The sequence below is a fragment of the Mus caroli genome, chromosome 2, assembly GCF_900094665.2.
Source record: "Mus caroli chromosome 2, CAROLI_EIJ_v1.1, whole genome shotgun sequence".
NCBI lineage: Eukaryota > Metazoa > Chordata > Mammalia > Rodentia > Muridae > Mus > Mus caroli.
The window spans coordinates 147,900,236-147,912,579 of NC_034571.1; the positions used below are offsets into that span (position 1 = coordinate 147,900,236).

The window sequence follows — 12,344 nt, forward strand, 5'->3', positions numbered from 1 at the left end:
TTAAACCTGGGGCCCAAAGAGTCATCTAGGCAGACCAGGTAGCAAGCTCCAGGGATCTATCTGCCTATCTCTTACCTCCCCAGCACTAGACTTACAGACAGGTGCTGCTGTACTGTTTTTTTCTGTGACTGCTAGGGATCAAAGCTGGGGTCTTCATGCTTGTGTGGTAAGTGCTTTACCAACTGAGCCATCTCCAGAGCCCCCAGTAAGCTCTTGGAGCAAGAATGGAGAACACAAGCGTGCAGCTTCCCGTGACTGCAGCCAGATGTGGTGCTAAGGGAGAGAGTTCTCTGAGGGGGCCGTTGTCCTGATCTGAAGGTTGGAATGGAAGGGCTCTAATGACTCAAAATGGTCAGATTAGTTCTCTAGAGTTGGGTGAAGGGGACTGTCAAGTCTGAGTTGTTCTTTTGAGGTCCAGGGCAGTGTGGGGTGGGAAAGAAAGCTCTTGGGATGTTCAGCCAGAGCTCTGACCATTCCCTCAAAGCCTAACCCTTCCAGCTATGGAGAGCTCTGTGGCTCAGGTGATGCTCTACCAGGGCTAAGGCGAGGAGAACTTTGCAAGAATCAAGAAACACCCAGCCCAAGAAATAAGTACTTGGGGCAGCCAATACCACCTGTGACTCCTTCCTGCTGTCTCTCGGCCCGTAGGTTTCTAGCCACCTCGATCCTACACTGCTCTCTCTGTAACCGTGCTTGTCTCCTTGGCCTCGCCAGCACCTTCCTCAAGGCTCATTCTCCTCTCTCACACACCAGGCCTCTGTCTGCTGTGGCAGCTCCTTTGTTTACCCTCAGAGCTCTCAGGCGCACTACTAGCCAAACACAACGAAGCCTCGCCAGGGAGAACTCCGTTCCAGACTCAGCCTGGCTCCTCTGGGACAGGTAATGGCCTCCAAATCAAGGAGACAGCTCAAAAGAAAGCTGCCCCCTGCACTGGGCTCTTGCTTCAGGTCCTGACAACCCAAAGGAAAGGGACATAAGATCTGCCCATTGTTGGGCAGGGATCCCTACTCTTGAGACAGCTTTGGCGGGGAGCCCTGGGAATCAAAGCCTCAGCTGGAGAGAGGTGGGGAAAATTTTGAGGCCCTATGGGTGGGAACCAGAGACTTGGACTTGTCCTGATCCTTGTGTCTCTCTTTAGCCAGGTAGAATCTGGCCTTGAGCCCTCCACTCTGAGATCCAGGTGCCTAAATTTCCCTCCCAGAGAGGGCTGTCCTCTCCAAAAGTTCATGCCCCACACCTCCCCAAAAGTTCTAGCTAAGAAAAGGAAGTGAGCATTTGAGGTGGGCCACGTTCCAAGCAGGAAGCACTGCAAGGATGTGCCTGGCATTTTCTGTCTTTCTGAGGTCAGCAGGGGAGCCCAGTGATTTGTGTGTAATTGCGCACTTACATCATGTGCAATGTAAAGGGAGAGGCTCCACTTCTGACTCTGAGCTTTGTGAACAATGATGTGCCGTGATCACGCAGCCCCAGAGAGCAGTGGGATCCTAGACCAGATCATGTGAGAAACGGTGGTTAGTAGAGGTGCGATGCCACCACGGGGAGGTAGAGACCCTTGGCAGCCCAGACTTCTCAGTGGAAAAAAAGTAGAGGGCCCTTTGAACGAAGCCCAGGCAAGATTGTGATTGTGGTAGAGTGGGGGCACTGGGCAGACACTGTGAATGAAATGGAGATGGTGTAAAAGAAAGTCATGTCTCCCCACCCCCTACCCCCTGAGGCTTCATTTTGGAGACTTGATTAAGGAATGTAAAATTCTAGCTCTTTGCTAGGCCCCAACGGAACAGAAGGAGCTGGGGCCCGATAGGCCTTTGGAAGAATCAGGAATGGGGTTAGAGGTGAGCACTGGCTCTGACCAGCTGTACTCTCTGCCCCATTCTGCTTTGGTTCCCAGGAGTGGGGGTGGAGTCCAAGCCTGGGAAACAGTTTATACCTGAGGCAGGGACCCTACTTACACTCTCAGGGGATAGCCACTCTTTGGGAGATCTGGGTCCACTGGCGTAAACAAGAAATCTGCCACGATTTTAGCCATGAAGATTCAGCTTTTATGTCATCGATGTACATTTTAATCTAACAGTCTAATTAGGCTCATACTCTTCTCTTCACCCCTGCCCAAGTCCTTTCCCCTTCTTTGCCCAGCCCCTGTAATGAACATCTCGTGGCAGAAAGTCACCAGGCACAAAGGTGATTCAAGGAGGAGACAGCTCTCCCATAAAGAGCTTAGGATATAGCTACAACTTCTCTGGAGAGTCTGGAGAGAATTGAAGAGGCCCCAGGCAGGAGAGGTGGTGAACTGAGTCTCATATTAAGAACACCTTTCCTGGATCCCAGGCCCACTCAGAGTCTGTTCCTTGGGCAGGAATCTGCAGAAGGTTGACCTCTTTAGTCCAGATCACATCCAGAGAGTAAGCCTGCCGAAAACTTTCCTGCAGGCTGCAGGGAAACTTCGGGCAGCAGCTTCACAGCCTCCCTGTTACTCCAAGAGCCTGTAGAGGGGGTAGTCTTTGGATGTGCCACCCTGGAAGACAGGTGGGCCAGCGCTGCTACCTGCAGCCACAAGATTCCACGACCATGTCCTCGTACTGTTTATACACTACGTTGTTGGCAGAGTCGATGAAGAGGATGCTAATAGGACTCAGCCGCGTAGGCACACAACAAGTGGGTGGTGTGGATTCAGGGTCCATAGAGTTCATTAGGGTCTGAATGACTGCGTGGTTTGTGGGCTCCAAGTGGGAGCGCAAGGGGAACTCACACAGTCCTTCGCAGTGGAAGGCCTCATACTCAAGAGGTGCGATGATCCAGTCGTCCCAGCCCATGTCCTTGAAGTTGACATGCAAGGCCTTGCGACTGCAGCGAGCCTTGAGGTTCTTGCTGGGTCGCTTGCCCTGGCGATTGGCCAATGGGGCTCGGCGTTTCCGCCGCTGGCTGAACAAATATTCATACACAGTCTTGTCATCCTGGCCAGAGCGGGCCTTAATCTCATTAAAGAACAGGTCCCGTTTCTTGGTACGACCAAACACTAGGAACAAGGCTTTCTCGTGGACCTGTCGGGCAGCGCGTTCAAAGCCCAGGCCACGGAGGTCCACGGCCCGGCCCCGTTCCCAGGCCTCCAGCTCCAGGCACAGCTGCGCTGAGTTCTTAAAATTTCGGAAGAGTTTCCAGATGTCGAACACCTCCCAGCCAGATCCATCCAGGCCTGGCACGGAGCGCACATCCAGCAAGGCTGCCGGCTGCCGGCCGCTGGGGCAGCTGGACAGCTTCAGTTGGGCAACCCGCCCGCTACTGGGGACCGCTGGCTTGGCCACGTCCAAGGGCTTCTTCCGTAAGATCCGCAGTTCAGCCCCCAACAGCCCATCCTTCTCCAAGGCACTGATGTCAAACACGTACCTCTGCTTCCTGACCGCAGGGCCTCGGTCATCTAGAGAAAACAGCCAGAAGTCAATTCCTGTCACTTCACCAAGAGAGCCCGCCACCTCTGGGCCTCCAGGGAGAATCTAACTCTCTCCCAATCAAAAGAGGTTTCTCTAACCTCTTCCCCACTATGGCCGAAGCCAACACGCAAACCACCAAGAGCCCTTTCCCAGTGAAGGTAGGTATGTGTCTGCGTACTATCTGAGTGCCCCTGGTGTTTGTGTCAATATGTATTAGAGTCATTAGCCTTATAACTGTCTTCTGCCAGTGACCGCCCCATCCACAATCCAGCAAGAGTATCTCCTGTAAATAAGGCAGGTGGTATGTACATTTCAATTACCCACTTTTCCAGAGGAGGAACTTGAAGCTCAGAGTAAATTAGGGGCTTATTCAAGCTCATCTAGCTAAGGTAAAATAGAAACCGTAGCCTAGGATTTTAATAGTCCGTTCTGAGCTTCTTAGACCTTAAAGGTCTCAGCGATCTTGCTATGGGCAAGGCACAGAGTTGGGGAGTAAACTGACGTGGGTAACACAGCAAATTAATAACCAAGCCAATCTGCAGCTCAACTTCCCAAGTTCCTAATGATTCTTTTGGTCCGTGAGTGTTCCAGTTTGTGTGTGTGTGTGTGTGTGTGTGTGTGCACACGCATGCATGTGTGCAATTGGGTTCACGAGTAAGCATACGGTAATATATTTATGCTACTGGCATATGTAAGCAAAATTGGGATTATATGAATACTTGAAACATGTATGTGTGCATGTATGTGATTCACTTACCGTGTGTATAAATATAAGCTCTGTGTGTGTGCGTGTGTGTGCGTGTGTATGTGTAAAATCTCAATGGTATCTCTGAATCAGCATGTTCTCCTTCCTAAATGCCAATATGCCATTAGGGAACATTCAACTATTGCTCTAGTAGGTAACTAATTAGGCCTTTAAACTCCCCATCTCCCCCTCCCCAAGCTCCCTTAGTGCTGGGGGGACACAAGGACTTATTTTATGAGCCCTAGAGGGGTCACAGCTTTTCCTGGCTGGGCAGGCAGCCAGGCCACCTCCCCCACCCCTGCCAGACCTGCTGCCTCTGTACCTCCCCCCAACCCCCTGTCATTCCCCTACAGACCAACTCTAATGAGGAGCCTCTCCCACTCTCTGGCCCCTCCCCCACTCTGCCAGCCGAAGTCTCGAGACTCAGCACCAGAGCCTGGGAACCACAAGAAACCTCACCAACTGCCAGCCGGCAGCCTAACTATCTCCACGGTGCAGAGAACCTGAAACTCAGAAGGGAAGGGATTTGCTGAGAACACACAGCAAGTTGAAAGGAAGAGCCAGCAACACTACTAGGCAGGCAGACCTCCAGCGATGCTGACACAAGAAAGACAAGTCCTCTCTCCCAGGTTACTGATGAAAGGGACACAAGGTTTTCCCATTCAAAACGCGCAGACATCACTCAGTCCGATGTCCTTTAGAATACAAATAGGAAGAGACCCCAGGGAAGAAGGGCCTCAGTGTGGCCTCAGCCAGGTGCCTCCCCCTGGGACAAGTTTTCTGTCCTCACATATCCTGCCCACTTCGCCCCCTATCTGGGGGTAAAGTTCAAGAACCACGGAGACCTAAAGTTTCTTTCTCTCTGCTGTGTGAGAAAAACCCGGAGCTTAGAAACTTTAGTCAACCTGCATAAGGTGCAGAGTACCACCCAGTAATCAGAACTGGGTCTTGGAGTTTAGTATCCAACTGGGAGATCTTAGCTCCTCTCTGCACTTTAGTGCCCTTTCTGCACCTGGCAGAAGTTGGGCTCGGAGATCCCTAGGTGCTCCTAGTACTGGATCTGGTGTGTATGCGATAAGTTCCAGACTCCCACCCCAGGCTGGATACACACACAGTCCCCCACCTGCGCACTCCAAGACTTTGGAACTCCTGGGTCCCTGCAAATGCCCCTCCTTGCCACCCTACCCTCTCACCTTGCCCTTTGTCAATAAAGCTGGTGATGGTGTTGGCCAGGCCAGCCTCCAACTTCACGCTGCTGTTACCTCCCTTTCTGTCAGCATCGGACAGCGTCCTGTACAGGGAGAGCATGTATTCGTGGGGTGTGATGGGGGGCGGGCGGAACGGCTCCTTGGGCTCTCGAGGGGTCCCAGGCTCCCTGGTCTTCTTCAGCAGGAAGGAGCTGGGGGCAGATCCTGCTTTTGAAGATGCTTTGCCCCCAGGAAGCTGTCCTTTTGGGGTTACAGTCCGGGCTGCAGCCTGTCTAGTCTGGGAAGAGGGTCCTGGCTTGGTTTCAGAGCCACCGGATCTGGGGGGCATCTTTCTGGGTTCATCCTTCTTGGCCTGTGTCTGCCCAGAGCTTCCCTTGGCCCTGGCATTGGTGGCCCCCACACCATAGATATGACCCCCTGGCCTAAAGACATTCCTGGCCAAGGGTGGCCTCTCCTTGGCCTCTGCTTTGGTCAACCCTGACTTGGCCCCTGGGGTTCTCTGTCCTAAGTCAGGGGCACCCAGCACAGTGCAGATGAGTTCCAGGTCCAGCCAAGCCAGGTGCCAAAGCAAAAGAGTGAGGAGTTTGGGGAGTCTCATCCTCTGGCCAGCCGCTGAATGACACCACAGAGAAAGGCCGTAGCAACGAAGGTGCCTCTGGCTTGGCAGGAAAAACCATGAAAGGAGTGGGTCTTCAGAGGCAGCGGTGGCAGCAGCAGCAGCAGCAGCAGCAGCAGCAGGCAGGGCTTTCTCCTCAGTCTGAGTGTCTTGAAGTCCGCCGGGCGTGTGTCTGTATCCAGTCCCATAGTGGAAGTGCTCCCGTGTCCAGACGTGCACCGTCTCCAGTCAGCAGCTGAAAATAACTCGTTCTTGAAAGGAGAAAGCCGACCGCCCCCTTTCTCCCGCACAACTGACTGAGGGCTTGAAGGAGGCTTGTATAAGGCTGAGGGATTTTTCCAAGAAGGAAGAATGGCGTAATGCTGCCTGTGCGCTCCAGTTTTTTTTCCCCTCTAATTTTGAATCCTTTCCAGTGAAAATACTTACACACACACACACACACACACACACACACAAACCTGCAGGTGCTCAGAAAAATCTTTTACAAACCTGAACTCAGGAATTGGAAACGGAATTCCAACCCAAACCAATTTAATTACTCTCTGATGTCATGCTGTCTAAATTCATTTAAGTGCGATATATTTATGTGAAAAAAATTACCGCTGCCCTTTGGAGGCCATGGCTCACGGGGGCTTTTGGCTCAGAGCCCCATAGCGGGACTCAGGCTTAGGGGGCCTCCCCATCCCAGAGTAGACTCGGGGGTCTTCACCTCCACCTCCTGGAACAGCCCACCCCACCATCCTGAGCAGAGATGTTGAGAAGCGAGTGTAGAGAGCTGCACAAACTAAGCATGCAAGGAAGGTTTTCAGTGAAGTCCTTGGAGTGTCTGTAAAGCAATTTCAATCTCTCTGTCTAGTTTAGGACCTGGTGTGTGTGTGTGTGTGTGTGTGTGTGTTTTGAGGGCAGCACAGATGGCAGCATTTACCTACTGTTTCTTTTATTTTAATAAACTTGTGACCCAGAAACAGAAAAAAAAAAAAAATCAGTGCCCACTATACACCCCCACCAAATGCCATTGGCTAAGCACTGCCATCCTGTAGCCCCCTTGGCTGGAAACAGGTCCAGGGTATATGTACCTCAGCCACTACCCAAGCAAAAACCCGCCAGTTTTCTTAAAAGAAATTAGCTGAGACCAGAGGCGACAGCCCCAGCCTAAGGCAGCAGCGACCCCTGCAGGAGGTTGGGAAAACAAACTCTCTGGGGCTGCTTTTCCAGGAGCTGGTGAAGAAATCCAAATTCCTGCTTGACTTAAGAGAGCTCTCTCTCTCTCTCTCTCTCTCTCTCTCTCTGCCTTTTCTTCTTCGTCTTTAGATAAAGTCTCAGATAGCCCACGTTGGCCTCAAGTTCACTAAGTATCCAAGGCTGGCCTTGAACTCTGATCCTACGCCACCCCTAGCTCAGATCCTCTTCCTTTTCTTTTCTCTTGTAGCAAAAGCTGACCTTGGATTTGCAGTGTAGCTGAGGCTGCCCTTGAAGTCCAGATCCTTCCACCTCCACCTGCTTGGCTACAGAGTAGGATTACAGAACTCATACAGCCTATTCTAGCCTTCTTTGTTAATCCTCTACTCCCCGAGCTGACCAAACAGATCCATTCATATGCTAAAGTCGGTTTCTAGAGACTCTCTGCTGGAGACAGGCATGTCACTCTGTAGTCCCTTGCATGGCACAAAGCCCTCACCAAGACAACACCAAACAAAGTCCTCACTCTGGAGATCTAGGTAGATGCATGCCTAGTTTGTATTTTTGTATTTATTTTGTTTATTTATATGTGTGGAAAGAGGGTCCCAGGGGAGAGCAGAAAGGGGTATCAAGTCCCCTGAAGTTGGAGTTGCAGGCAGCTGTGAGGCTCCCTGATGTGGCGCTAGAAGCAGAATTCTGTCCTTCCTAGGAGCAGCAAGTATTCTTCTTCTATTTTTCCCCCCCATAATTTTGCTCCTAGCTCCATTCCAGTCTTCACCGATAGCTCCCAGGTCTAAAGAGGCTCACTTCAAAGGACAAGCTCTCTTGAGGACAGCTTGAAGTCGTTACAGTCCCTCGGGTTATCCAGGTCCATCCCTCTTGTCTTTGCTTGTGATTGACTTTCAAGGGCCTCTCTGGCATCTTCCTACTACAATTCCCTTAGAATTGCCTTCTTGGCCTCTGAGACCTCTCCATCCCAACCCTCCTTCTACCTAGAGCTGACCCACAAAGGTATCCCTTACACCCCTGAGAAGTCACAAAGCTTCCAAACAGCCACCGCACACTTTCTGTGCTGCTTTCAGAGTTCAAATCCATCCAGCCTCAGTCTCTGCCCCCACCTCCAACGCAGATCAGTTTTTAAAGCCTGTGTGCTTTTTTTTCATAGTTTTATTTTAACTGAATTCCTTATGCCTATCATAATTTATGTACATATCTGTCTATCCCATTAGATTATAACTACACTGTACCATATTTGTCTTTCAATTATTCCCAGGGCTTGGCACAGAGCCCAGCCTATAGCAGATTCTCGGAGTGTGTTGTATGAATGGCCCTCAAACTGGCCCTTTTAAAGGAACACTATTGTTTTCTTTTGTATCATTTCTGTTTTAAAATTAGAGTAAATAACTGGCTTCATTGTAATGTTTCCACACGTGCACGCCCTTATCCTTCGGTCACATTCACTCCCTTATCACCTCTCCCCACCCACGCCCCTTTTTCCACCCAGGAACCCTTCTACTTCCTGTTATCTCTCTATATTTAAATACACAACTTTTGCATATGAAAGAAGAAAATAACTCAATGTCCATGCCCCACCCTTCATTAACTTCCTGCTTTCATGAGTCCCCATCAGTCCCTTCAGCCTTCCAGCAGTCACTTGTCCCCCTTCTGCTTTCAGAACATATATGTAGATCCAGATGTTACATACATGAGAAAGTATGTGCTGTGTGTGTGGTCAAGTCTCAGACGCCATCATTTTTAACATACTCTGCCTTCTCTACTGGACTTCAAGTTCCTAAAAGGGAGAGACACAGTCTTGCTACTAGCAAAGTATTTCATAAGCTCTATCCACTGAATAAACAAAGTTATGAATGAGTCAATACAGACATCCAATGCATGATCTGATAACGATCAATGGCTCTGCAGACAGACCTGGATTTGAATCGTGGCGGTTCTGCGATTTATACAGTATATGATTTTGGAGAGCCATCCAGCCATTCTGAAACTCTGAACAGGGATGATGACAGTACTGACACACGAAGAGCTTTGGTGGATATTCAGTGGTGTGGATTATTAGACACCTAAACAGAGGGCTCGTGAGATGGCTCAATAAGTAAAGGTGCCTCCATCAAGCAGGACAGCCTGAGTTTGATCTCCAGCTCCCACATAATGGTAGAGAACAGAACCAGCTCCCACACGCTGCCCTCCAGCCTCCTATTTCCTGTCTCCCACCTACCTGAGCACATGCACGCATGTACACAAAATAAGTAAAATGAAAGTTTCATTTTTATCTATTTTATTTATTTTTGTTTGTTTGTTTTTTTCCAAGATAAGGTTTTTCTGTCCTGGAACTCATTCTGTAGATCAGGCTGGCCTTGAACTCAGAGATCCACCTGTCTCTGCCTCCCAAGCACTGGGCGAGAAGGTGTGCGTTGCGTCACCACCACTGGGCAAGCTTGAACTCTTGATTCTCCTGCCACTATTTCCTGAATGCTGGCATTGCAGGTGTGCACCGACATGCTCAGCCCTTTTCCAATATTTTAAAAATTACATTTAAGAATTTTATTTTCTCTCTCCTTTTAAAAAACTCCCCCCCCCCCCTCTCTTTCGAGACCAGGTCTCACTATGTAACCCTCACTGCCCTGGAACTCTGTTGGTCAAGCAGGCCTTGAACTAAGATCCACCTGCCTTTGCCTCTGGAACATCAGGTTCAAAGGTGTGCATCACTATGCCTACCTTATACTGTATTACTAACTGTTCCTGCCTTATACTGTATTACTATTCGTATGCAGTGGTACACAGAGGTCAGAGGTCCAGACAGCTTGGTGGAGCTGTTTCTCTCTGTCCACTATGTGGGGCTCCAGGATCAAACTCAGATCACCAGGTTGGCAGCAGGATCTTTACCCACTGAGCCATCTCAGTGACCCCTTTCAACATATTATACCAAGGATCTCACTCTAAATTTATCAACAGTGATAAGGAGGTGTGGTAGGAACATTAGGGAATTCTGACTTTCAGCCAAAGACTCACCCAAAGTCTGGAACTTTGAGGGCATGGAGGAATCTCAGACAAGGGCCATTGTCTGAGGACCAGGAAACTCCCAGGAATTGGGACGTCTCCAATGAAAAAATGGAAAGTGACTCTGAATCTCGATAGAAGGCCCTCTCCAGGGAGGAGCCCAGGGTTCCTGCCTGGCTCTTACTATAAAGGTGACTAATCACTTCGGTCCCCTCTGGTAATTGCAACCAGATGCTGCCGCTGGCTGCGCTTCAGTCCCGACATGTTTAATTACTGGGACACAGAGTCTCTGGGTCCCCTGTGGCTCCTTCCCTCCCCCATTCCTGTCAGCAATATTAATGTCAAACCTGAGGTAGAGGATGGGAGCCTTGGGAAGCCACTGGCATGGAAATAATCTTCACAGGCCCTTCCACTGTGTAAAGCCTCTAACTTCTTTAAATGTTTCCCATCCATTATCTCATTGGTACCTCACAAAATATCCTTACGGAGAAAGTAAGCCAAAGGCATTATGAGCCGAGTGAACCGAAGAAGAAAAATCCCTTGTTTTATCCAAGCCCTTAGGAAGTCTCAAGGACGGTTCATATTCCTTATGTTCTGTCAAACTCCTGAGATCTCAAGTCGGGCCAGCCCAGCACAGTAGCTGAAAGGGACTATGGAGATGGGACCGCACAGTCTGTCCCAGCTCTACCGCTTACCAGCTGACTGGCCTGTCCATTCACTCATTTATTTGCTTAATTATGACCAGTGGCTTTCTAGCAGTGGAGGGCCAGTTTGAGGGCCATTCATACACTGTGTTCCAGTTCTGGTGAAAAGAGACAGATGAATGCACAGTCCGAGGGGCTTCTTCTGAGTGCTGTGTAGGAAACAGAACAGTCTTTAAAGTGTGTGTTCTAGCAAGGAGAGGCATCTTGTGGACGGGTGGCATCTCAGCAGAGATGGAGATTCTGTGAAGCACCCCATGGTCTGGGAGATCTGATCACTCCAGGCGGAGGGCCCAGCAAAGGCCCTGGGGTAGGAAAGTGCTGGGTTCAAGTGAGAAACCAAGGAAAGCTGATGTTGCTGAAGCAGAGGGAGACCAAGTCAGGCAGTGTCAGGACCATATCTGTGGCTTTGTATGCCATGAACACCAAGTTCAGTTTTAGTGGTAGTGCACCGGAGAATCAAATGGAGGATTTTCAGCAGGTGAAATGTCCCATAATGAATAATATGAAACTACCAGCCTTCAGATAAATCTCAGGGCCTTGATTTACCAACTGTGTAACAGCGATTCAATTATTTAATCTCTCTGTGCCTTACTTTAGAAATAGTATATGCCAATAGTAATAATAATCTTTTGGGGACTCAAGAAAAGGCTTGGCAGTACGTGAGTACTGTTCTCCTCCTAAAGGACCCGAGTTCAGTTCCCAGCAACACACGAGGTGGCTCCTAAGCACCTATAACTCCGTCTCCAGAGGATCAGACTTGCTCTTCCTGATGCCTCAGGCTCCTGCATTCACACACCCACATAGACACAGAATTATAAATAAAATGAGCATCATTTAAAAATGAAGTGTGGCTAGACATAATCCCAGCACTTGGGAGGCAGAGGCAGATGAATCTCTGAGTTCAAGGCCAGCCTGGTCTACAGAGTGAGCTCCAGGACAGCCAAAGCTACACAGAAAAACCCTGTCAAAAAAAAAAAAAAGGCAAAAAACGAAACAAAAACAAAACAAAACAAGAAACAAACAAAAAACAACAAAAAGGAAAAAAGGAAGAAGAGAGAAAGGAGTGGGCTGTGTAAGAGACATATCTGTACCTTCAGCGCTTAGGTCACCAGTGGGCAGAATCTGGGCCCCATGTTTTTAGGTTCTCGGAAATTTATTGATTGATTGGAGACAGGGTCTCTTTATGTAGCCTTGGCTCATCTGGAGCTTGCTATGTAGACCAGGCTAGTCTCAAATTCAGAGTGATTTGATGACTCTGCCTACCGAGTGCTGGGCTCAGAGTTGTATATTCCCACACCCTGAAGTTCTTAGCCTCTCATTCAAGGAACTGAGATAAAGGCTCACATCAAGCTGGGCGTGGTGGTGCACACCTTTAATCCCAGCACTTGGGAGGCAGAGGCAGGTGGATTTCTGAGTTTGAGGCCAGCCTGGTCTACAAAGTGAGTTCCAGGA

General features: G+C 49.6%; 1 protein-coding gene across 1 annotated transcript; it reads right to left on the reverse strand.

The window, feature by feature from the left end:
• Positions 1-2,016: 2,016 nt before the first annotated feature.
• On the reverse strand, positions 2,017-6,303 carry Gdf5 (growth differentiation factor 5). The gene is made up of 2 exons (XM_021156419.1): positions 5,364-6,303; positions 2,017-3,412 (listed from the first exon to the last, which is right to left on the reverse strand). The coding sequence occupies exons 1-2, from the start codon at positions 5,974-5,976 to the stop codon at positions 2,538-2,540; spliced, it is 1,488 nt and encodes a 495-aa protein (XP_021012078.1). The 5' UTR covers positions 5,977-6,303; the 3' UTR covers positions 2,017-2,537.
• Between the last annotated feature and the right edge of the window lie 6,041 nt (positions 6,304-12,344).